The sequence below is a fragment of the Saccostrea cucullata genome, unplaced genomic scaffold, assembly GCF_032062105.1.
Source record: "Saccostrea cucullata isolate Sc308-1 unplaced genomic scaffold, CSIRO_AGI_Scuc_v1 ctg16223, whole genome shotgun sequence".
Lineage (NCBI taxonomy): Eukaryota > Metazoa > Mollusca > Bivalvia > Ostreida > Ostreidae > Saccostrea > Saccostrea cuccullata.
Window position 1 is genome coordinate 1 of NW_026924472.1, and position 24,058 is coordinate 24,058.

Consider the following 24,058-nt stretch of genomic DNA (forward strand, 5'->3'; position numbering starts at 1 on the left):
GCATAATACACCACAGGCATATATTATTTTGTAAAAATAACAAAAAGGGGAAAAAGAACATTTTTCAGGGACAACCCTAATATTTTGTATATTTATTATTCGCATCGCATAATTTACAATTAAAATAAGTAAAAAAATATATTCTAATCCAGGGACTGGGTTTCACAAAACTATCGTAAGATTTGTCCTATGACGATCAATATGATTTGCTATCATCTTAAGATATGATTTTATGACAATCATAAGATTTGTAACTGCTGTTTCAAAAAACTATCGTAAGTATAATAGATCTTAAGACATGTCTTAAAACAAATTACAGTCTTCAATATCACAAGGAATTTTTGAAATATGTTTGCACGATGTTTAGTTCTCTTTCTTAATTTTCTTTAAAATATTTAAATAATAGTGTGTCTCATATAGTCTCTTTAGCAGGTATACCCTCGGAAGAAAACATTTTATTGCATCAACTTTACTGAATTTTTTTGTACATGTGTGTGTGTGAGGGTGTGTTGGGATTCATAAAAACTAAATTTTAATTAATTATCACAAAATAATTATTAAATGAAATTTGCAAAAGTGTCTTTTTGCTCAAAAATAGTAGGTGCTTTCTATTGTACATTTATTGAGAAATTATGGGGGGTGTCATTAATTTGACTGCCCTGATATAGTCCAAAGGATTGTTCTATCTTTAAAACTGTTTTTTTTTCTTTAAATATCCTTGGGTTTATAGAAAAAAATGACAGTTTTTTTAAACGACTTTGGTGAATCTTAAGATAATTTTCGGTCTTAATGTCAAGATCTAGTAAATGAAAAGTGCCTACAGATTTATCAAATTTGAGAAATAAATTCCTTTATTGATGCTTTACAACTTTAGCTTGGTCAAATAAGGTGTTTCGGGGCATAATTTGTAGATAAACAAGATGAAAAACTGTTTTTTAAACTGTCATTTTCAATGAAAAATTAAGGAAACCAGTCATGAATATGGGAGTTTTTTTCATATTCGACAAAAGAAATGCATCCAGATTGCCTACAGTCTCACAGAAAACGGTAATTAGTATGTTCATGGCCTCTTCTTTACACCAATATCAAATTTAATATAGGTATCCGGTTTACTTTTCATATGATTTCAAATTGAATGTCATGAAAATACCCTATTTTCTACATAATTCTGCTAAAGCCGTAAAGTACGGGAAAAATAAAGTTGAAATTGATTATGACGTCATAATGGATCTAGCACTAAAAAATTAGTCTAAAGTTATTTACCAGATCTTGACCTTAAGGCAGATCTTAGTCATAAGAGTGTTTTGTTAAACGGACCACTGGCATCCATTCATCTGTCCTAAATTCCAGTTATAATACATGTATTTCCTTTTGCTGGAAAGTGATTATTGTCATTGTTGAGTAAAATGTTGATGTTTTTTAATTATCTTTCATTCATTTCGCAGCAAGGAAGCTGAACTCTGTCTGTTAATAAGGTATAATACTCCTCTTGATGTGTTTCCAAAGATATAGTATTTGCCGGAAGAGGACAAGAATATAAGCTCCAACTTTGTGCCCTTGACCTATAAAGTGCCAAAACATTCTAGAATACAAAGCCAATAACAAGAATATATAGTTACAATCAACAGTTCGGCAATATATTAAGTAGACCGTGTTCTATGATAAAAATTTTGTTTAATTATATTGTGAAGTCAAATGTTATTAATATAGAATACTGATTCCTAGCTTTACTGATAATAATAAATTTAATAAATGTAATTGAATGATGAGAAGGGGGTGATCACTTTCCCATGGCACTTGGTCCATCTGTAATGTTTTTGAGGTTCGTGTTTCCATTGGTATTGTTTGAATAGATCATTGAGCTTGAATATATAATTTTCGTTATCTCCATATTTTTCATTTATACAATGTTTTGTATGATTTTTCTATCTGCATATCTGTAAATTGTCACCTGGTAAAAAAAAATAGTGGGATACCAGCAACTACATTGTGGTGCTGGTATCCCACAATGTAGGATATTGTTGGGTACCAGTTTGACATATTACTGTAATGACATATCAATATTGACATATTACTGTAATGTTGTCTTAATTATGTCAATGACAGTATGTGTAGAAATAAAATCAATATATAATTAAATATTTTTTTTATATGAATGGCATAAATAAGATATTAATATTAGGATAAAAGTGAGCTATTTAAATTTAAGTTATCTTTTTTTTAACATGACCTTTCGGTATTCTTTATACTTATAAGTGTCAAATAAGATGTCATATTCTGTTATATATTTATTAAATGTTTTGCATTTTTGTTTCGGAAACTCTTTAATATGAGCCTGGTCTATTCAAGGAAATAAAAGAAATAATGTTTTAATTCATGCATATCTATCTCCGATGGTTTCCAGTATTATAATACAATAAAATGCATCCTTGAAAAGACAATGAGTAGGGAATATTTTCCTCATGATAAACCAATTTACAAATGGAGTCGTACAAGTATGTTGCTTGTTGTGCTAAATTCTTAATTGCTCTGGATTTATTGTCCAGTAATATTGTCAGAATATCAATACATCAAGGACACTGGGATATTGCTCCAAGCTGTAAAAGGATTATATTTATTTATTATTTTTATTGTCAAGTAGAAAAATAATAGACAAACCATAAATGTATGCAAGGAAAGTTAACAAAATGTCATAAGTGGTAAAATTGATAAGTTTTAAATATTAAAGAATATTATCAGTTGATTACAGCTGCAGATTTCTTGAATATGCTTGTTAGAGGCTTAAAAATTATTGTTTCAAAATAATTGAATATTTTGTTTGTAGAAACCCACCATGTTGCATTAGCTACTTTGAAGTAAATGGTGTTTGCGAAGGTATACGCTTTAATTCTATATCAAAAGGGAAATTTTGTAAAAGTAACCTTGTTTTATTACAACGTTTCCTAAAAAAACATATTTCTACATCAACTCATGCTTAAAAATGCTTTTAAAGTATGTCCCCCGGGTTCCTATGGAGTAAACTGCTCTGAGGAGTGTCCAAAAGGCTTTTATGGTCGTTTTTATGAGGAAAATTGTACATGTACAGACATCTGTGATAAGCAATATGGCTGTGTGGAAACAACTAGTGAGAGAAGTATGCTTTTCAGGTCACCTGAGTAACTCAGGTGACCTATTGCTATCCGTTTTCGTCCGTCGTCGTCCGTCGTGTGTCGTGTGTTAACATTTGAACATTTTCAGCTTCTTCTCTGAAACCACTGAACCAATTTCAACCAAATTTGGTATACAGCATCTATGGGTGAAGGGAAACAAAAATTGTGAATTTCATGGTCCCTGCCCCCCTGGGGAATGAGGGATGGGGCCAAAACCACTAAAATTAATGAAATCTTTAAAAATCTTCTTCTTTACTCCTGGAAATCAAGCAGGCAAACTGAATGTAATGAGCATTGAGTCCTCTACCAAAATTGTGAAATTCATGGCCCCAGGGTCAGGGGTTCTAGTGCTAGGGCGGGGCTCTATAGAATATATAGTGAAAATGCATTATTTCTTTGAAAATCTTATTCTCTGCTCCTGGGTATTAAATAAACTAACTAAGCACATAGTTATGATGAGCAAGAGTGCCTCTTCCAAAATTGTGAATTTTATGGCCCCAGGGTCAGGGGTTCTGGTGTTAGGGCGGGGCTCTATAGATTATATAGTGAAAATGCATTATTTCTTTGAAAATCTTTTTCTCTGCTCCTGGGTATTAAATAAACTAACTAAGCACATAGTTATGTTGAGCAAGAGTGCCTCTTCCAAAATTGTGAATTTTATGGCCCCAGGGTCAGGGGTTCTGGTTTTAGAGCGGGGCTCTATTGATTATATAGTAAAAATACATTAATTCTTTGAAAATATTTTTCTTTGCTTCTGAGTTTTATGCCAAAAATCCAAGTATATATATTTATGATGAAAAAAGATGTATCTAGCAAAGTGGTTTTTTATGCCCCCAGGGTCAAAGGGAGGGGGTGGTTACATAGTCTGAAAATAAATTAATGCTTTGAAATCTGCTCTTTGGTACTTATCAACCATTTCCTGATAAAATTTGCAAAATTTTGAAATATGTAGCCCCTGGGTCAGTGGTTCCTTTGGGGTGAGGTGCACAACTGGTTATAAAGTGGAAGTGCATTTTCTCTTTGTTACTCTGATCTACCTCTGGGTATTAAATAAACAGAGTAAGCAAGCTAAGTTAATAATTATGATAAGCAATGGTGCCTCTTTCAAAATTGTAAATTGTGAATTTCATGGCCTCCGGTTTAAACACGAACCAAATTTAATTGTTTAAAAGTTGTTACACAATACTCAGGTGACCTATAAGGCCCGTGGGCCTCTTGTTCATTTATCTATACTGTCATGAACATTCACTGTGCATTTTCATAAGAATGTAATGTAGGGAAAGTACTGCAAATTTATTTATGGTGAATCTAAAAACGATGAGTATAAGTCTAGTATGTACCAAGGAACATAGTTTTCTGTAATTTTTTATGCAGAAGGCAAACTTTTGAAATCGAATCATATCTACTTAAAATCTCATGCACTATATATATGTTATCGTTTAATTTTACTTCTAACTTTGAAAGAGAAAAGCCTTGTATTTTTTCCTGAACATGAAAAGGTAAAGATTGTTCAAATTATCAGTCAATTACATGTATGAAAAAACAAGAGAATCTTATATTGTGTTATAGCATAATTATGTTCATAAAACAAAACATAATTAGTTGTTTTCTAATAATAATATTTTTGAGCCCTGACACTTAATTTTTATCACAGATTTGGTTGTCAGTCATGATGAAGAGAAAACTCCCAACCTATCTTTCTTTTCCTCGGTGTTTATAATAATGTTGGTGAAATCAGTGGTAGGAATAGTCATCTGCTTCCTTGCTATTTTTGGTACAACTGTTTATTTCGCAAAAAAGTTAATATCGAATAATCGTAATTTCCTTTTTTTTCTTTTATCCATGTTTAAAGTAGGTTATTTATAGCGCTAAAAAGATATGATAATCAAGGATGTTATAACTAGTATTACCAAACCATATTCCCTCTTATGACAAAGACTTAGCATTGTTTTTACCTTTATAGATAAATTTCTTTGTCATTGTGTTATAAAGATTGCCCTTTACTTGACAGGTCCAGGGTAACAAGATGGAGTATTTACGCATGTGCTGCTTCAGCACAGGAAATGCAACAAGAGGACTATAGTGTGATCCTAACAAACAGGACAGATCAACCTTAATGTGCAAGAAACAAAAGATTTTGAAAAATCAATAGGTTGAATTTAGTTTCTTTTGCAACACTACCAGTAGTACCTTATCAAACCAAGTTATAAAGTAAATGAAATGCATGTATACATTTAAGATCTGAAAATATCTTTAATGTTTTAAAAAATATAATTTGTTTCTATTTTGAAAGAGATCAAATTTAGTAAGACTTGTATGTTGTCAGCATAGAATGGTGTTTCTTTCAAAATTTTTCTGATCAGTAAAATTAGTGTTAAAATGTTCTTAAATGTATTTTGATTATCCATTTATAGTCACGATTCTCACTACATATACTTTCACAAGAGAGTTGTAATATAATATATGAGGTATTTAAGACACATTTTATTAATTTTTGACATAAATATACTGGTCTTCATTTTTGTGCAGACCTCTTGTCATCAAAACTTGACGAAACTAACATTAAACTGCAAGATTTCTTTATTTAAGAATTCGAGATAAAGAGTGAAATAACATTAAGAAAATAGTTATAACCACCAGCTCACTGCTACATATAAATGGTATTCGATGTATTAGTGTCTGAAAACAAGATGTTTTTGTAAAACACTGATGCCCACGTATGGCAACATAGTGAAGATTAAACTGGTCTTAAATGCAAATTTATTATATTTGTACCCAAAGTAGGGTCTCCTAACTGGAAATACAATTGTGAAACATGAAAGCCCTATTACCATCTGTTTCCAAGTTAAGACCAGGTTAATTTTTTTATCATAAGTACAGAAATCTTCAAGATCAAGGTCAGAAGGTCAAAGTTCTTGGTATCCAATGAAAGGTCTTTCCACAAAAAAATACATTTGTAAATTATGAAAGCCTTAGCCGTGAACATTCAAGTTATGCCAAGGTTAAAAAGATTTTAAAGTAGGTCAAACTCCAAGATTAAGGTCAGAAGTTCATGGTTATTGGTATTGAATGTCACAAGGATAACATGTGTGAAGTATGAAAGCCCTAGCCCTTACTGTTCAAATGTTATTGCCAAAGTTAATGTTATTTCATAAGTCCAAAAAATCTCTGAGGCCAAGGTCAAAAGGTCAAGATTATAAGTATCCAATAAATGGTCTTACCACAAAGAATTCATATGTAAAGTAAGGAAGCTCTAGACCTAACAGTTCAAAAGTTATGGCCAAAGTTAAAAATTTGTAAAGTAGGTCAAACTCTGAGATCAGGGTCAAAGGTTTTGATATCAAATGAAAGGTCTTGCCCCAAGGATTAGATAAATAAAGTATGAAAGCACAAGTTCTAACCCTTTAAAAGATATGGCCAAGATTTGTTTTTTTTTTAAAGTAGATCAGACTCCAACATCAAGGTCAAAGGCTCAAAGTTCTTGGTATCCAATGAAGGGTCTTCTTACAAAAATTACATATGTGAAATATGAAAGGTCTAACCCTTTCCGTTCAAAAGTTTTTGCCAAGGTTAAATTTTTTCATTAGTACGGAAATCGTCAAGGTCAAAAGGTCAAGGTTGGTGGTATCCAATGAAAGGTCTTGCCACAAAGAATATGTATGTGAAGTATAAATGTCCTGGTATCTACTTTTCAAAAATATGGCCAAAGTAAAACTTTGAAATTTTTGTATAAAAGTGACTCAATCGTCAAGGTCAAATGGTCAAATTTTGTGGAACCCAAAGAAAGGACTTGTCACAAGTCAAACACATGTCAAATATGAAAGTCATACATGTAGCTTCACCAAATCAAATGTAATGGGCAAGGTTAAAGTTTTTGCGGACAAACAGACAAACAGAGAGAAGCTAGGCAGACAGAGAGACGATCGGACAAGACAAAAACTATATACCCAAGAAACTCCGTTTACGGGGCCATAAAATAATTTAAACTTATCTACGTTTAGGCTAATTTAATAGTTTTTATATTGTTTCAAACTGTAAGGAAACATCGACTGTTTATGCTGTATGATAGACCTCAGTCATTCAGATGAAATCGTATAAGTAACTAAGGCCACTTGTTGCAATAGGTGCTGGCACGAAAAGATACTTCAATGCTAAATGGTCCTTAGTGAAGGTCAAATGCAGCTCTCCACCAGTAAGAGGTGACATCTTCCTATGAGGCCAAAATAAAATTATAGTTTGTTTGGAATTGCCTCCCGCCTCATTGAAATGCCACCTCCTGAAAAAAATTTATTGACCAAAAGTAGGACGATTTTTTTTATTTAATCATTTTTTAGCATGTATCACATGCACCATACAAAACACTGAAATATAGTGTCAGATCTTCATAAAATTGGGTTTTTCTGTTGTTGGTAGATTTTTTTTTTGAAAAGTCAGAAAATGTACTCACTGTTTACTGAGATTTTTTATCAAAAATAAAAAAATCATCTTCAAAAAAAAAAAAAAAATTATTTCCCTCCCTCCCTCCTGTGTCTGATACCCTTCAGGCGGCAATTCCAAACAAACAATTTTTTAAGGATGGCCTGAGTGCAAAAATTCTCAAGAAGCACGTTAAGCAATAACAAAAAAAAAAGAAAAAAAAAACAACAACAACCAAAAAAAAAAACGATATACTGAAGAACTTAATATAAGATCTTCCATGTTCTGTGCTTGGATATAATTATTATCCAACTTGTTGTTTTTTTTTTTAGTTCCCGAGCCTTGGCAAATAAACACAAAAATTCAACTTTACAGCTTCATATATATAAGCAAAGTCTAACACATATATCTTTGAAATATTTTTTAAAAGTCCCTTTTTGTATGTAATTTTTATTTTGAATGTTTCATTATTGAAGTGAATTTTAAGAGGTATTTATACTCAATTAACGATATTAATTTGTCTAGCTATCATGGAAAATACAAACAAAGCATATAATATGAACTATTTATTTCAAAACAAATGGCCACAGTCTAGCTGTCTAAAAAATATTATAATTGCTCTTGAAAAAGGAAGTTTTTATCTATTTTTTATATAATATGCATTATGAACAACTGTTACCAAGGTTATAAATAACAATATATCCTATATGGAAACAATTTCTTTGAAATATCTAAATTAGAGGCAGGAATAAAACATGACAGCGTATTTGAAAAAGTACAAAATTTGAATGAATGTCCTTATTATTTTTTTTTTATAACACAACATATTTGAGTTTCCTACAGTTTCATAAACTGAAATAAATCGGTCTGATAGAAATATTATAATTATGTTTTTCATTTGTCAGAGATCTATAAAATGCTGTGATGATGAAATGTTTTGTATCTCAAAAATTACTTTCGATGTAAATCTATTATTTTCTATCAAGTGACACACAACATCAATATTTTGTGTACCCACAAATATCAATCAACTGATTTAACTTTTATTTAACTCTACTATATTGTTTTTGGAGGCCAGGTCTTCTATCAATCTTTTTTGAATTTCTATGGGTATCAATTGCGCCACGTTATTTGCATTCCTATTTTTGTATTCATATGAAGTAGAACATGTCCAAATTCTTATACGTGAAAAGAAAACACTTGCTGTGGCCATCACATAAGCATTTAGATATATCGAAGACGTATTATAAGTTATTAATGGTTTCAATTCCTATGTCGATACGATATATTCTGGTTATCTTGTAATAAATGATACAACATAGTCAGACACTTCTGTTTCATATTTAGAAATTTAATTAGAAAAAGACATTAATTGTTATCTAACAACAAAGCTTTATGATAAACGTGATGACTTTGATTTTTCAATCATCAACTTCCCTTACTTATGCAGCAATATAATAACCTTCACCAACTGCATACGGGTTTTATATCATTCAGATGATTCGATATGCGAGAGGATGATCTACGTTTGAACAATTTCTTAAATTATTGACGAACAAGAAGTTGAAACAAGAATATCAACAGGCATGTTAAAAGTCATCATTTCGTAAGTTCTGTGATCAATACAATGACCTTGTCAGCAAATACAATATATCTTCGAGTCAAATGTTGACTGGCGCTTTTTTTTCGATTGTTAGGTCATTATTTACACACTGAATTGTCGACGGTTTTTTCCCCGTAATTTCCCGATCATGACCAGGAACAGATGACGGGTGAGACCAGTCGGGATAGGATGTTCACCCCAACATGACACATAACCCCACTTCAGAGTTTTTGGAGGTTCATGTTTGCTACGCTCCAATTTTGTATTGTTTAATGAAGGTTTGAGCTGAATCCTGTTCGTTATCTCCATCTATTATATTTCCATCCTATTGAATTATTGAATCATCTTGGCATAGATAATTTATAAACAATTTTCAGCATAGTGCAGTTAACATGCGTACATTAAAAGCTATTTTCTTTGCGAGGACAAGAGAAAAAAACATGGGGTTATGAGCTCTTAAATAAAAATTCCAACCTGGAAAAAATAAAATTGAATACTGCTATGATAAACAGTATATTGCATTACTTATTGAACGACCCTTGTATTAATTGTTCAACCAATTTTCATGAATTGTCTACAGACTTTTCCGTTTTCCCAATCATGACAAGGAATACACGGCGGATGTGTCAGGTCGAAATGTACAGAGAATGGTAATCCTCGGTTTTTTGTTTGGTTTTTTTTTTGTCTTCTTTACAAATATGTAAAAATTGTTAGTCGGCGTTCTTTTACTGTTCCATATCTTTGATACGAATCACATTTCTTATTGTCTATTGTTACTTGAGATTTATTGTACCAGAAAAATGCATGTACAGTAGTGTGACATAAATAAGTTTGCAAAATGGCCGCTGTCATCGTAAGTATTTAAGAAGGGGGGTGAACCAGTTGCTGAATTAACGTTATCGCTTCTCTTAAAGGAAAAAATATTTAGTTGAAATTTAGGTACGACTTAACTAAATCTGTCCATTGTTGTAAATTTGGATTATTCCCCTTTGATAAACAATTATCGTCTGCTTGGAGATATGGCTCCCCATGGTCAAGAATTGACGAGTGATCTTAAAGAAATAATCATTCAGATGTCAAATGAAGGTCTGTCAAGCTATAAAATTGAGAATCTAACTGGAATTAACAGTCGTACCATCCAAAAATTTCTCAAACGTGTGAGGGAAAGGGGTAACATAGAAAATTTACCAAGCAGTGGGGTGAAACGAAAAACTCCACAGCGAGATGACAGGGTTCTTTTCCGGAGCATTAAAATCAACCGTCGTCAGACTTTAAAAGATATAACATCCAGATTTAATGCCAGGACAGGATCTAATGTGTCTCTCAGAACAGTTCACAGGCGATTATCAAAGGAAGGTTACAAGAGGTGTGTAGTTTCTAAGAAAACAACTGTTTCACGCGTGAATAGAGAGAAGAGAACCCGATTTTGTCGACAGAAATTGCACTGGACAGTCAACAATCATTGGTCATCCATAATATTCAGTGATGAGACTAAGATAGTTATTGGAAATAACGATAAAGTTCATGTCTGGAGGAAGAGTGAGGAAAGAATACGTCCTGAATGTGTCGGATTACGTGGTGATTGGGAAACAAACTGTCGGGCCTCCCTCATGTTTTGGGGTTGCATATGTTATAATGGAGTTGGTACCTTAAAAACTGTGGATGGGAACATGAATAGCGAGAAATATATTACAATTCTTGATGAGTGTATTTGGCCTGTGATCGCTCGTCATTTCCCAAACCGACGCTGGATTTTCCAAGAAGACAATGCCCCCTGTCATGTCTCCACTTTCTCAAATCGTTGGAAACAAGACAACAACGTTAACACTCTACCATGGCCCCCACAAAGTCCTGATCTCAATATTATAGAAAATGTCTGGAGAGTGCTCAAAATCCGTGTACAAAGGAGGACACATGAGATCAGAAACGCGAATGATCTGGAGCGAATCGTCCATGAAATATGGAGTAGCCTCCCTTTGCACTATATTCAGAGTTTATATGCAAGTATTCCTAGGAGAATTCGAAGTGTTCTTCGCTCTAGAGGCTATATAACAAAGTACTAACACAAAAAGGTAAGTGGTAATATTATTTTATTGATAGAAATTAGATTTTATATACAGCAAGCGCACTGCACGCATGAATGAATGACGGCGGCCATTTTGCGAACTCATTTATGTCACACTACTGTAGCTACTAACAGATTTATGTAAAACATTTGATGAAAACTCGTGTTAGGAAAAAAATATAATACATTAACATGAAATATTTTACTCAGACTTTGAAAATGTTTCATATCAATTGTAAATCTACAGCGTTCACAAGAGGAGCAAAATAATTATGGTATGCAAAATGTCTAATATAAAGTATATTGTAAAAGAATAAGAAATTGTTTGCATTAAATTATTGGCAAAATTAGTGTGCTTAAAGTAGTTGCAATCTACTTTAAAATACATAAATTAGTCAATAATAAAGCATATTTTATATACCTGACTTAAGTTAAAAATTTCAAATCGATATAACTTTCAAATATTTTTTTTTTATAACGAAATAGAAGTTTTACCATATGTTTATTTGGAATATTATACAAACCTGCAAATATTAATAACCTTTTATTATAATTCACAAACTACTTAAAATCAAAATTTTGAATTCAGTCTGTTCTCAGTTAATGGTCTCGAGGCCTGTAACAAAAACTTAATAAAAAAAGAGAAAGTTATAGCTAAACAGTTATGCTTTGTTGCAACCACTATTGAAATAACGATCATCATTGACATAATTATATCAATAGTGGTTAATAGTGCATTTCAATAGCAAACGTAGTTAGTAACCACTATTGAAATACGACCACTATTGAAATAATTATATCAATAATGGTTAAGAATGCATTTCAATAGCAAACATAGTTAGTAACCACTATTGAAATAATTATTTCAAAAGTGGGTGAGAGTGCATTTCAATAACAAACATAAATAGTAATCACTATTGAAATACGACCACTATTGAAATAATTATTTCAATAGTGGATGAGAGTGCATTTCGATATAATAATCATAGGTTTCAACTACTATTGATATACGACCACTATTGAAATAATTATATCAGTAGTGGTTTGAGAGTGCATTTCTATATAATAATCATAGGTTTCAACCACTATTGAAATACGAGCACTACTGAAATAATAATTTAATAGTGGGTGAGAGTGCATCTTAATATGGTAACCATAGGTTTCAAAAGTTTTAAGTCAAAAAATATCGTAAATACGCGTATTCTCCAAAATAATTCGTCCTTGACCATGGCCATGTTGACGTCATGATCGCGTCATGACGAAAGTTGAAGACTGACGACGTCCTCGATTAGCTCTTGTTCGTTCAAAGATTTAGGGAGAATACGGGATCTGTAGGATGTGATGCTGAAAAGGCAAGAGTCTGAGGTACGTTTCTTTTCCCTATCACAACGATACCAACTGATCTGATATGGAACGTCGAGAAAATGACAGCATGATCAGCGATTTCAAAAATTCACACTCGTGATCCGACAGTGACATAAACATAATATTACCGTCTGTAAGTCCTGTTTATCTCCTTTTCATTCATTCATTCATTCATTTATAAGTTTCTTGTAATCATAATTTAGCTTAAACGGACTATAAAAACTAGAAATATCTGTTTTCATCGTTTTTACAACAGTCAAGAAAGTAGTTCTGGTTGAAAAATTCATCGATGTGCAAACTTTTTCTGGAATTTGTTCTCGTCCAATCAAAACACAAGGAATCAATAAATAAAATTAAGATTGGAATTATTGAAATATACTACCAGTATTGAAAGAAAAATTTCACCGCGTCAGCAACTTTTGAAATAATTATTTCAATATATATTGAATTCATGGTTCAAAACACTATTAAAATCAATAATTTTATCCATATTGAAATTTTTATTTCAAAAGTGAACATTATCTCAATAGTGCTTGCAACCTATGTTTGTAATTGAAATGAATCTCACCCACTATTGAAATAATTATTTCAATAGTAGTCGTATTTCAATAGTGGTGACTATCTATGTTTGTTATTGAAATGCGCTCTCAACTACTAATGAAAAAATTATATCATTAGTGGTCGTATTTCAATAGTGGTTATTACCTATGTTTGTTATTGAAATGCACTCTCAACCACTATTGATATAATTATTTCAATAGTGGCTGTATTTCAATAGTGATTACTAACTATGTTTGCTATTGAAAAGCACTCTCAACCACTATTGATATAATTATTTCAATAGTGGTCGTTATTTCAATAGTGGTTCCAACAATGCTTATATAGTTAAAACAAATAGGTTTAACAAAATAATCTAGATTTTAATTTTTCATTCAAAGTTTCACAATATTCGGCTTTAAGTGACAAAAACTTGTTTATATTGATAAAAACTGAGCTTGAATACTTATCGTTATCTCAATAATTACATTGCAGAAAGGTAGCATTTTAAATATACATCATAAAAAGTTTTTAATACCAATTCTCTATAAAAATCAAAATTTTAAATAGGGTCGTGGACATGACATATCTCCGATTTAGCTGAAATTCACACCATTTACTACAATTGGTATGTCTTTAATAAATATGATGTTAAAGTCTAACTTTTCAATTTGGTTGCCATGGTAACAGGGATGTTATATTTAGAACCCTCTGATTAAGCAAACTTTGCTCTGTTTTAAATTAAATTTGTGCACATTCAATTAATTAGTAAAAATTCACATGAAAATTACATAATGTGAGCTCATATTACTAAAATCTGAGAAATTAATTTCATTCAAAGATATTTGAATGAAGATTAAGCGAATTTTCATTGCAGCATTAAAGCTGTTAGCAAATTGGCAATTTGCCAAATTTGTCTTTTTTAGTCATATTCAATGAAATTTTTCACCATTTTGACAACTGATATATTTGTAACCATGTATCATTTAATAAAATATATATTCTAAGGTTTTATGAGAATAAAAAAAATTAATGGGTAAATCAAAAACTTTCTAGAAATTATTGCATGAAAATTGGCAATTTGCCAAAATTGACTTATTTGGTCATATTCAATGAAATTTTTCACCATTTTGACAACTGATATATTTGTAACCATGTATCATTAAATAATCTTTATATTCTAAGGTTTTATGAGAATAAAAAAAATTAATGGGTAAATCAAAAACTTTCTAGAAATTATTGCATGAAAATTGGCAATTTGCCAAAATTGACTTTTTCAGTCATCTTCAATGAAATTTTTCACCATTTTGACAACTGATATATTTGTAACCATGTATCATTAAATAAACTATATACTCTAAGGTTTTATGAGAATAAAAAAAATTAATGGGTAAATCAAAAATTTTCTAGAAATTATTGCATGAAAATTGGCAATTTGCCAAAATTGACTTTTTCAGTCATCTTCAATGAAATTTTTCACCATTTTGACAACTGATATATTTGTAACCATGTATCATTAAATAAACTATATACTCTAAAGTTTTATGAGAATAAAAAAAATTAATGGGTAAATCAAAAACTTTCTAGAAATTATTGCATGAAAATTGGCAATTTGCCAAAATTGACTTTTTCAGTCATCTTCAATGAAATTGTTCACCATTTTGACAACTGATATATTTGTAACCATGTATCATTAAATAAAATTAATAAAAAAAATTAATGGGTAAATCAAAAACTTTCTAGAAATTATTGCATGAAAATTGGCTATTTGCCAAAATTGATTTTTTTTAGTCCTATTCAATGAAATTGTTCACCATTTTGACAACCGATATATTTGTAACCATGTATCATTAAATAAACTTTATATTCTAATGTTTTGTTAGAATAAAAAAAAATTAATAAATTAATGGGTAAATGTACAGCTTTCTAGAAATTATTGCATGAATGACCCCCCCCCCCTCCATTAATCACAAATAACAGAGAAGATCATCTAAGAACATGTTTTACCAAACTGAACAAATTGTTATGTAGTATGAATATATGTCAAGTATTTAAATTTCTTTTCAATAATTAAATAGAACTTCTGAAATTAACTCAGTGATGGGTAAATTAAAATGTTGCCATGGAAACAAATCAGGCTTCTAGTTATTTCAATCTAAATATGAAATAAAACAAGTGAGTTTCCGAAAATTCTTAAAAATCTTTTAATGGCCTGTAATTGTGTCCAATCCTTTTGATTTATTCACTAAAATATGTTCAAATTCAAAACAATTGTTTTATGGTTAATTTTTTAAAATGTATAATTAAAGTGAAAAGGCAAACTCATATTTAATAAATGATATGAAAGTATTTTATGAAAATATGAAAGTAGGTCAGACAATATAATGTCAAAACAAGTTGGCAAGACCATCTTGATTATAATGTTTGTTTGCCCTCTCCCAGCTCAGGGTAAAATTATTAAGTAGCCTCGTTTAGGTAGGTTGTAAAATCTTTTTCCCAGAAAATTTCATAATATTTGTTGACGAGATAAGATGGATAAAAAAAACCCCATCCTGTCTTGCAATGTTAAAAAAGTTTTGAATTTTAGTTAGTCTGTTGGGGGAAAGCAGCCAAATTTGTTTAAATGACCTTATATGCTAAATATTGTGGAATTAATTTTTTATTACCACATTGCTTATCAGCATATTCAGATGATCAGTTACATGTATACTATGTTCTTTTAATGGGTATAAATATTTTTAACTATTTGACCTTGACCTTAGACATTGACAGACTTAAAAAAAACTTTAACCTTAACCACAAATTTGAAGTTAGACTAGATTTTCATATTTCACAGGTGTTTTACTTGTGGCAAGACCTTTGTTGGGATACCTCGTGGGAGTCTTGACATAAGCTGCAATGTATGGGGGAATCAGTGTTTCACAATTAATCTTGTTCTCAGTTTTGTTAAAATGTATTCATATATATTCTAATCATACATAACATACTGTGTGAAGCCTGCCAATATAAAAATCTAAATTTGTGAGCCCATGTGGGGGTATATAATAAATCAGTATACCACATCTCCTGCAGAGAGGGTATATAAAAAGGGAAGAAACTGCTTCTTTGCATAAACCTGCTTTTATAGAAAAAAATAAACAAGACATAAATTGGAATGTTTGCTTCACTTAAACAGTGACATTTTTTGAAAATACAAGAAATCAATTTAGAATACACATATTCTCTAAGGAAAACAGATGCCCTGCTTAAAAAAAATTTGCTAAAATTTGTTCCTTCATATTCTCTCATTTGATGTCAACTTGGTTTCCTCGAATTCACATTTCTTTATGTCCTTTTGTGTAAATTTGAAAAGTAGCTCAGCCTTGCAGAATTAATTTGCTGTGGATTTTAGTAATGATCATTAGAAAACCCTCTCTATGTCCATCTTGCACTAGTGACAACTTTTACTGGATCCTCTTTTCTTTCTGTTATTTTTCCTACTTTGTATTTTTCATGTAAAATTTACTTCCAGTCCACTGTGAAATTTTTTATTTTTTTTTTTGGGGGGGGGGGGGGGGGCTGTATTTCCTCTGCTCTGGTCATCTCTATCTGTTCACATGAAAATAAAAAAAAAATAACATTAATTTTTGGTCACTTTGGATAAAAATTAATTTAAAAATTGTTTCAAAAACTTAAAACTGGAATCTTAAAATTTTGCTATATATAAAACATATACATTTTCAACCTATAAACATTATTATCTCCCTTTATGCATTGTTGTGGCAATCATGTCTTAAGTCATCATGAATCCATGCAACTTAATAAATACACACTACATGTACCTGTGTGGTCTCCTTGCTAGAGGATCTGTAATCCTGAGAATCTTCATAAGGAAAATCTTGCAAGGGCTGCAATGATCAATTTAAAATTATTTTTTAATTTGAAAGTTTGGGTTAAAATCCTGAACATCATATATATATTACATGTACCTAATATTTACATGTTATCCTGAAAATTTTCTGAATCAAGAGGAATGATTGATAAAGGAGTGGATTTAATGTTGTCATCAAGCATTTTTTCTTTTCAATTTACATATAAAGCTTTTCTGCAGTTTGGACAAATCGCCAGAGATATAGAGACTAAGAGTAGAAATGAATTTGACAACAATTAATTTCTAAAGTGGAAAATAAAATGTATTTATATAATCATAAATTAATTGTAATAAAAACATACATGTTTTATGGATACTAACGTAATGTGGTATAATTTATTTTGTTCTTTAATGCGACTACTTTTAATTTGTACAATATGTCCTTGACATGTAAAGTACACAGCATTAGACTGATCTCATCTGCACAGATCAATATTGTCAAACTAAAACTATTCATGTTTAAAATGTGTGCAAGACTGATATACCTGCAATATATAGCTGAAAAACAGTGATCAGTAAAATAAAATTATGAGACAGAAAGCTGCATCTTGGAAAGTACAAATGGAGTTGCCATATTCTAACACCCTTGGATATATTTCTTTTCCTATACTTTACAATACATCACCCTGCAGAGCAAATAAATTTATTGTATCAAGGTCCCAAAAATGATTTCACAATAGTACATGTATATGTACTTAGATCAAGAACACTATTAGCATCTGTAAATCTGTGTGTCTGCATGTGCTTTCATAATTTTACACTTACACTTTTTTAATCAATTCTTTAAAATATTCTACAGTCCTGATATTGCTTAAAATTTCAAAAATCTAACACACTATTCAGTTATTATTGTCAGAAGTCAAAGGTTTAATATTTCCGAGGTATGATTTCTACAAATCCTGTTTGTGAAAATAGATTGGACACAAGCATATTATAATTTGGAAAAATAAATTCATACAAACAATTTTCTTCAAATATCCTGAATTTTATAGAAAATGAAATACCAGTACCCAAAACGGGCACATATATTGCACAGTAGTATTTGATTCAATGTCATGTACATGTAATATGTGCAACTGTGCATCCAAGTTTTCATGGTTTTGTTTGTTTTTATTGTCTTATATTTCATTATACAGTCAGTTACCTAATCCGAGATTCCTCTGATTCTAACCCCTGCTTTTATATTGTGACTTGTGCACACAAGTCACAATATAAAAGCGGGGGTTAGAGTCGGAGGAATCTCGGATTATCAGTTACCATGCAGGTACATGTGATACCTGAATAGAATTATGAATAAAAATACTTACACATTGTAATCGGGATCGGTCGGGGACTACCACACCACTCCATTTATCTCTCGATCTCTATTTCAAAGACATCTTGAAGGGAACAGCTAAAATCCTCTCGGCCTTCGCCCCCATACCACCCTGATTTCCTCATATTTTCCTTTCTACGAGTAGCTATACGTGTAATACTCATCATGTCCAGATCAACCCTTTGGCTTTTCTTAAAGATTATCCCAACTTTGTCAACTGTTTTTCATCAAATTCTGAGTCTCTTGAGGTAGAATTTTCCTGAACAAGATGTTTCAAAACAAGAAGAAAAACTGCAGATTTCATTGTCTGCCATCTTGTTTACAATTTACACATTTTGTATTCTTCAATGCCGAAGAGCTCCAAAAAGGGAAATAACTCGGATAGAGAAAAAGCACATTTAGACCAACTTTATAGTGTAATAAAACGTTTATTTTTCATTTACCCATAAATGTTTTAAATGATATTTGCAAAATAACATTTCTTGAATCTAAATCTCCCTACTAGGAATTTCACATCACTTGTCAAAGTCTTTAAATATTAAGTCTAACAAGGGAGGTAACGAGGACTAATTATTCACTTTTTGGGCATCAGAAAATTAGAAATTGTAAAATTTTTGTGACCATGGCTATTTTTTACATAGTTTTGATTGTCACGAAGGATATAAAAAAATATTAACATAAACAGCTTTGTCTAGTGAATATTTTTTTTGATATTATTGATAAATAGCAAAATCCACTATAATTTACACCTTCTAGTCCCGTTTCCATGACAACCGGATAAAATACCATGCTTTCTTTCATATAGTCAATCTTTTCATTCATTGAAGTTTCAGTAAGAAAAAAATTAGCTGAATCGAAGACATTGCGTGGCCACGTCATTTTGATATTTACGTAGAATTGGTATTAATTTCTTTATATTCATTTTGTATATTTATTATTGGTGTCATTTACAACCAAAAATAGGTAAAAAATATTTTCTAATCTGAGCATCCATTTTTTCATATCGTCTTGCCTAATACAATACATGTATTTCATTTGTTTTTCATTCTGTTGCAAAGTTACGAAGGTCATTCAAACGTTCGTAGACTCTTGTCCTAACTTTATCATCAATAGTCATATTATATCCAAATTTGGTACACATATTTCTATAACAACAAATTCAATTAATTTGAGTAAAAAATATGGAATATATCTTCAGATTCCTAAAAATTATTAAAGACTTAGAACAGCAAAAATGCGGTCATGGCGCAACGTCAAAATTGAGTAATTTACTCATTTTCACTTAATAGTATATTTACCCATACCTCTAATAAAGGGAACTGAAACGAGACATCCAATTTAAAATGAGTCTTGCTGTACTGCTGTACTGCATTACTTGAGATACATTCAAGTAATGTAATACATCGCTCCGTTTTAAAGAAATCAGTTTTTTAAATACATATGGACTTGATTTAAGCAAAAAACCTTGACGTTAGATGACGTCACAAAGCACCGAGGAACTAACATTATATTTTTGCTTGGCATTCGGGAAACGTATTTAGCAAACTTTAAAAAATTCTGTATAAACCAGGGAATGAATTCTATCAGATCAAACTGAATGAAAGTTCACATTTCGACAAAATAAATGTTTTTATTTACGAAAATGTTTCGATATATAATTTTGAAATAATAATATGACGATGCAGAACAATGTCTTTGTAATATTTAAATGACCATCGTATTCTTGTCATTGTTGAGTAAAATGTTGATATTTTTTGATTATCTTTCATTCATTATGCAGGAAGGAAGTTGAACTCTATCCGGTAATAAGGTATAATCGTCCTCTTGTTGTGATTCCAAAGATATAGTATTTGCCGGAAGAGGACAAGAATATAAGCTCCAACTGTGTGCCCTTGACCTATTGAGTACCAAACAGTCTAGATTACAAAGGTTAGTTAATTTCAAGTCTTAAACAACAAATACTATTATAGAAATTTGTTTGATTATATTTTGTATTTTAATGTCATAAATATCCGGGTACTTTACTGAAAATGATTCAATAAAAGAATGAATGATGGGAAGGTAATGCTCACTCCTCCATTTTACCTAATCCAACTCAAATATTTTAGAGGTTCGCGTTTGCTCGATCTGCTGGTGGTTTGCGTTGTTTGAATCGACTTAATAGTTTGGATACCGTTCGTTATTATCTCCATATTTTTCATTAAATTCATTTTTTGGTATGGTTTTTATATCTATCTACCTATAATTTCTCACCTGGCAAATAAGATAGTTGTTCCAATCAGGATGCAGATGACTAATGCTTCCACTGATATTGCCAAGATCATGTATACTATTGTGGGGTAGAAAGGAAGGCAAGGAGTTTTCTCTCGACAGTCAGGCAACTCTGAGATTAAAGTAAAATTTGAAATCTATCCAGCCTTTTTCTAAGATAAAATACGCATTTCAATTACTTTTTCATTATTCTATGTAAACATTATATAATTCAATGCTTATTATAATCATTTCAGAAAAGATCAAGTTTCAAAACATGAATCTGCTTGCTTTTTTGGAAAAATAAAGGAATATCTAACATGAAAACATAATTTTTTATCCTACCTGTTGTTATCTGTAACTCCCTGTCACTGGAGTGCAGCGTCTCTGATCAAAATAATGTTAACAAAAGAATTGTAAGAGTAGTTTTAATTAGGGCCCTGTCACCCCAAGCTGCTTCCACATAGAGTAATTGCGGCGTTGTCAAATTTGTAAAATCGCCATAGAATCGCAGGGAAAGTGCACTATTTTCTATAAAATCTTCAAAATGCGAAGATGTCACAGCGTTCCTTCGACGACCGACGCGTTTCTACGGAGTTCTCGCGGCATGCTCACCTCGCGTTCACGGCGTTCTTACTGCGCTGGCTACGTTTAGAAAACGTTCACAATGCGTAAATTCCTCTCCATGGATATATTCAGAAGAAATGTATAACATTTTGTTACATTACATGATGAAAAGATTTCTACTTATGCCAAAAAAAATTCTTTAATTAAAAATGATCTACAATTATTTCAGTAATTAAGTATTAAATTATTGATAAATGTTTCATTTAAACTTGTTTTCAATCACAGGGCAGTCAATCTCTTTTGAAGCGCCGTAAAAGCGTAATAGGAACATCAGTAACTGTTACATCTCCAAAGACTCAATTAGGTCTCTGTGGAAGCGCAGTCTATTAACACTGCCTTCATGCTGCGATCACACGCGTCTTCACGGCGAGTGTATGGATCTCTCGCTACGTTGTTGGAGATCTCACTGCGCTGCTACGGCGATCATACAACGTTTCTACTGCGTTCTTATCAGACCGCGATAACACAGCACCTACTTTGTGCATCTCCAAAGTTTTTTGCCGTTCTCCGGCGTTCTAGGAGACCCCACGCGACCCTACCGCTACATGAATCAGTGGAGATCTCGCTGCGTTGTCACGGTGCTGCAGGAAACTCTACCACGCTTACCTCGGCGTTTTGCATTTTTATAGACCGTGAGAGGTTAGAGCCGTGAGGACGCAGTCTCGGTGTGACAGGGGTTTAACTCATAAAATACATAGTAATGAATATTTTTTAACTCAGTATATTAAAATCTGTCTTCACCGTTTATGTACAACAAACAATCACCACCTTGATTCTCAAAATGTTCAAGAATAATATTTAGTAAACCTCTAAATCACCACTTTGATTCTCAAAATGTTCAAGAATAATAAGTAAACCTTTAATTAAATGTGTAGGTTTTAACAGGATATGCGTCCTCAATATATAATGAAAGTTTATGCAGTAATGGATTATTAGAAGAGAAACCCCATGAATAATCAGGTTTGAATATCTTTTGTCACCTGAGAGCATTTTATTTTGCAATGTTTAATTGTAATTTTAGACGCCTCTCTTCTAATTATAAACAGTCTCTAATAGTTTTCAATCAGTCCTACAAATGTCTTTTTTTAAAATAAATAATATGCTAAATTGCTATTTAATTGTTTAACTATACGTAAAAGCAAATTAGGTGGTCATCAGTGTGACATACCAAAAGATTTGCCTGAAAATGACGGGAAAGCCCTCAAGTGTTTGATCAATCAATGCCTAAGGGTCATAAGGTTTGCATAGTGATCAATCAAATCTAACGGGCTGCAGGGCTCGTATAGTCACACGAGAAACCGTGTACTATACCCATACCTATTGCATTATGTACAATTTGTAAAAATTATCTATCTGCTTCAATGTTAGATATATAATTTGATAAAATAAAAAAATTTCATAATGTTTTAAACTTTATTTTGTGATTTGCGTTTGTTTTGTTTGTTTGTTTAGTTAAAAAAAGACTTTAACGATAATCTAACAACCAAGCCCTTTGAATTATAAACGTAAAGACATTATCTTTTTAATCATCAACTTCCCTTATTTATCTAATATACCTTCATCACCAGCATACGAAGTTTATAACTTTCATTTGTTCCGATACGCAAGAACATGCTCTTCGTATAAACAATTTCTAAAATGAGGTAAATTATTGACAAACAAGTTGATAAAACAAGAACATCAGCAATCTCGTTGAAAGTCATCATTTCGTAAGTTCTGTGATCGATACAATAACCTTATCAGCAAATACAATGTATCATTGAATCAAAATGCTGATCGACATTTTTCATACCAATTGTTAGTCCATTATTTACACACTGAATTGACAACAGGTTTTTTTTCCATATTTTCCCGATCATGACAAGGAGCACACGGCGGATGTGTCCGGTCGGCAAGGGTTGCCCATTCCTCCAAGGCACTTCATTCCACCTTGGAGGTCCTTGCTTGCTCTGCTTCTATTTTATATAATTTTATCGACTTTTGAGCTGGGATAAGTTGTTCGTTATCTCCATAATATCTCATTCGAAATTTTACGTCAGTTTTTAAAGTATAAAATCTCGAAACCAAGTTAAAATATGTATCATGAAAGAAAAACCAGCATGAGCATGATAGGTTATAACTATTTCTAGTGTGTGTTATATCTGCTTTCGGTGTGACTCGGCTGCAGGCTCTGACTTAAAAACGGCCCAGAGCATTGTGCCCGAAAAAAGAAAATTTTCTTTCTCAGATTTACATTTATTCAATCGAGATTCTAAATTTTTATAGCATCTTTCTTCAATATTTCAACAGTTATCCAATTTTTTTCCTTCAGGATCAATTATAATGAATGCATAGTTTATCTGTTGAGGAAGAGACGTAAAATTTCAATAGACGTACGTCCCATTTGCACATTGATCTGATTTCGCACATTGTCCAATTCATTATAAAATACATATATATGAAATTTGTGAAATGCATGTACGAAATTTTTTTTATCATACCTGTCTCATTTGTTGTTTGAACACATCCGTTTTGCTTATCACAGTATTCATCACATGTGCATTCTCCCTCACAAAAGTGACCATAAAATCCCGATGGACACTCTTCTGAACAGTTTTCCCCAAATGACCCAGGTGGACATTCTAACAATAAAAAATATTTGTCCTTAATTCCATATAAAATAATATTCTAAGATTGAAGTGACATTTTTGATAAAATCAATATGAAAATTTGCAGTAAAAAACCTTTTATGGATCTTTATATGAAAGAGATTGATTTCCAAATTTCTAGGCTATATATTCCATCGAAATTATCTCTTACATGTATGCTTGTTATTATGTTC

The 24,058-nt window shown here is 31.5% G+C and overlaps 1 protein-coding gene and 1 long non-coding RNA gene across 2 annotated transcripts; one reads left to right on the forward strand and one right to left on the reverse strand.

The window, feature by feature from the left end:
* Positions 1 to 2,481: 2,481 nt before the first annotated feature.
* LOC134266514 (cell death abnormality protein 1-like) lies at positions 2,482 to 5,323 on the forward strand. The gene is made up of 5 exons (XM_062748740.1): positions 2,482 to 2,495; positions 2,825 to 2,874; positions 2,993 to 3,133; positions 4,804 to 4,948; positions 5,161 to 5,323. The coding sequence occupies exons 1-5, from the start codon at positions 2,482 to 2,484 to the stop codon at positions 5,264 to 5,266; spliced, it is 456 nt and encodes a 151-aa protein (XP_062604724.1). The 3' UTR covers positions 5,267 to 5,323.
* Positions 5,324 to 16,684: 11,361 nt separating this feature from the next.
* LOC134266515 (uncharacterized) lies at positions 16,685 to 18,846 on the reverse strand. Its single transcript, XR_009991987.1, has 3 exons — positions 18,353 to 18,846; positions 16,957 to 17,022; positions 16,685 to 16,723 (listed from the first exon to the last, which is right to left on the reverse strand). It is a non-coding gene; the product is annotated as an uncharacterized LOC134266515 (long non-coding RNA).
* Between the last annotated feature and the right edge of the window lie 5,212 nt (positions 18,847 to 24,058).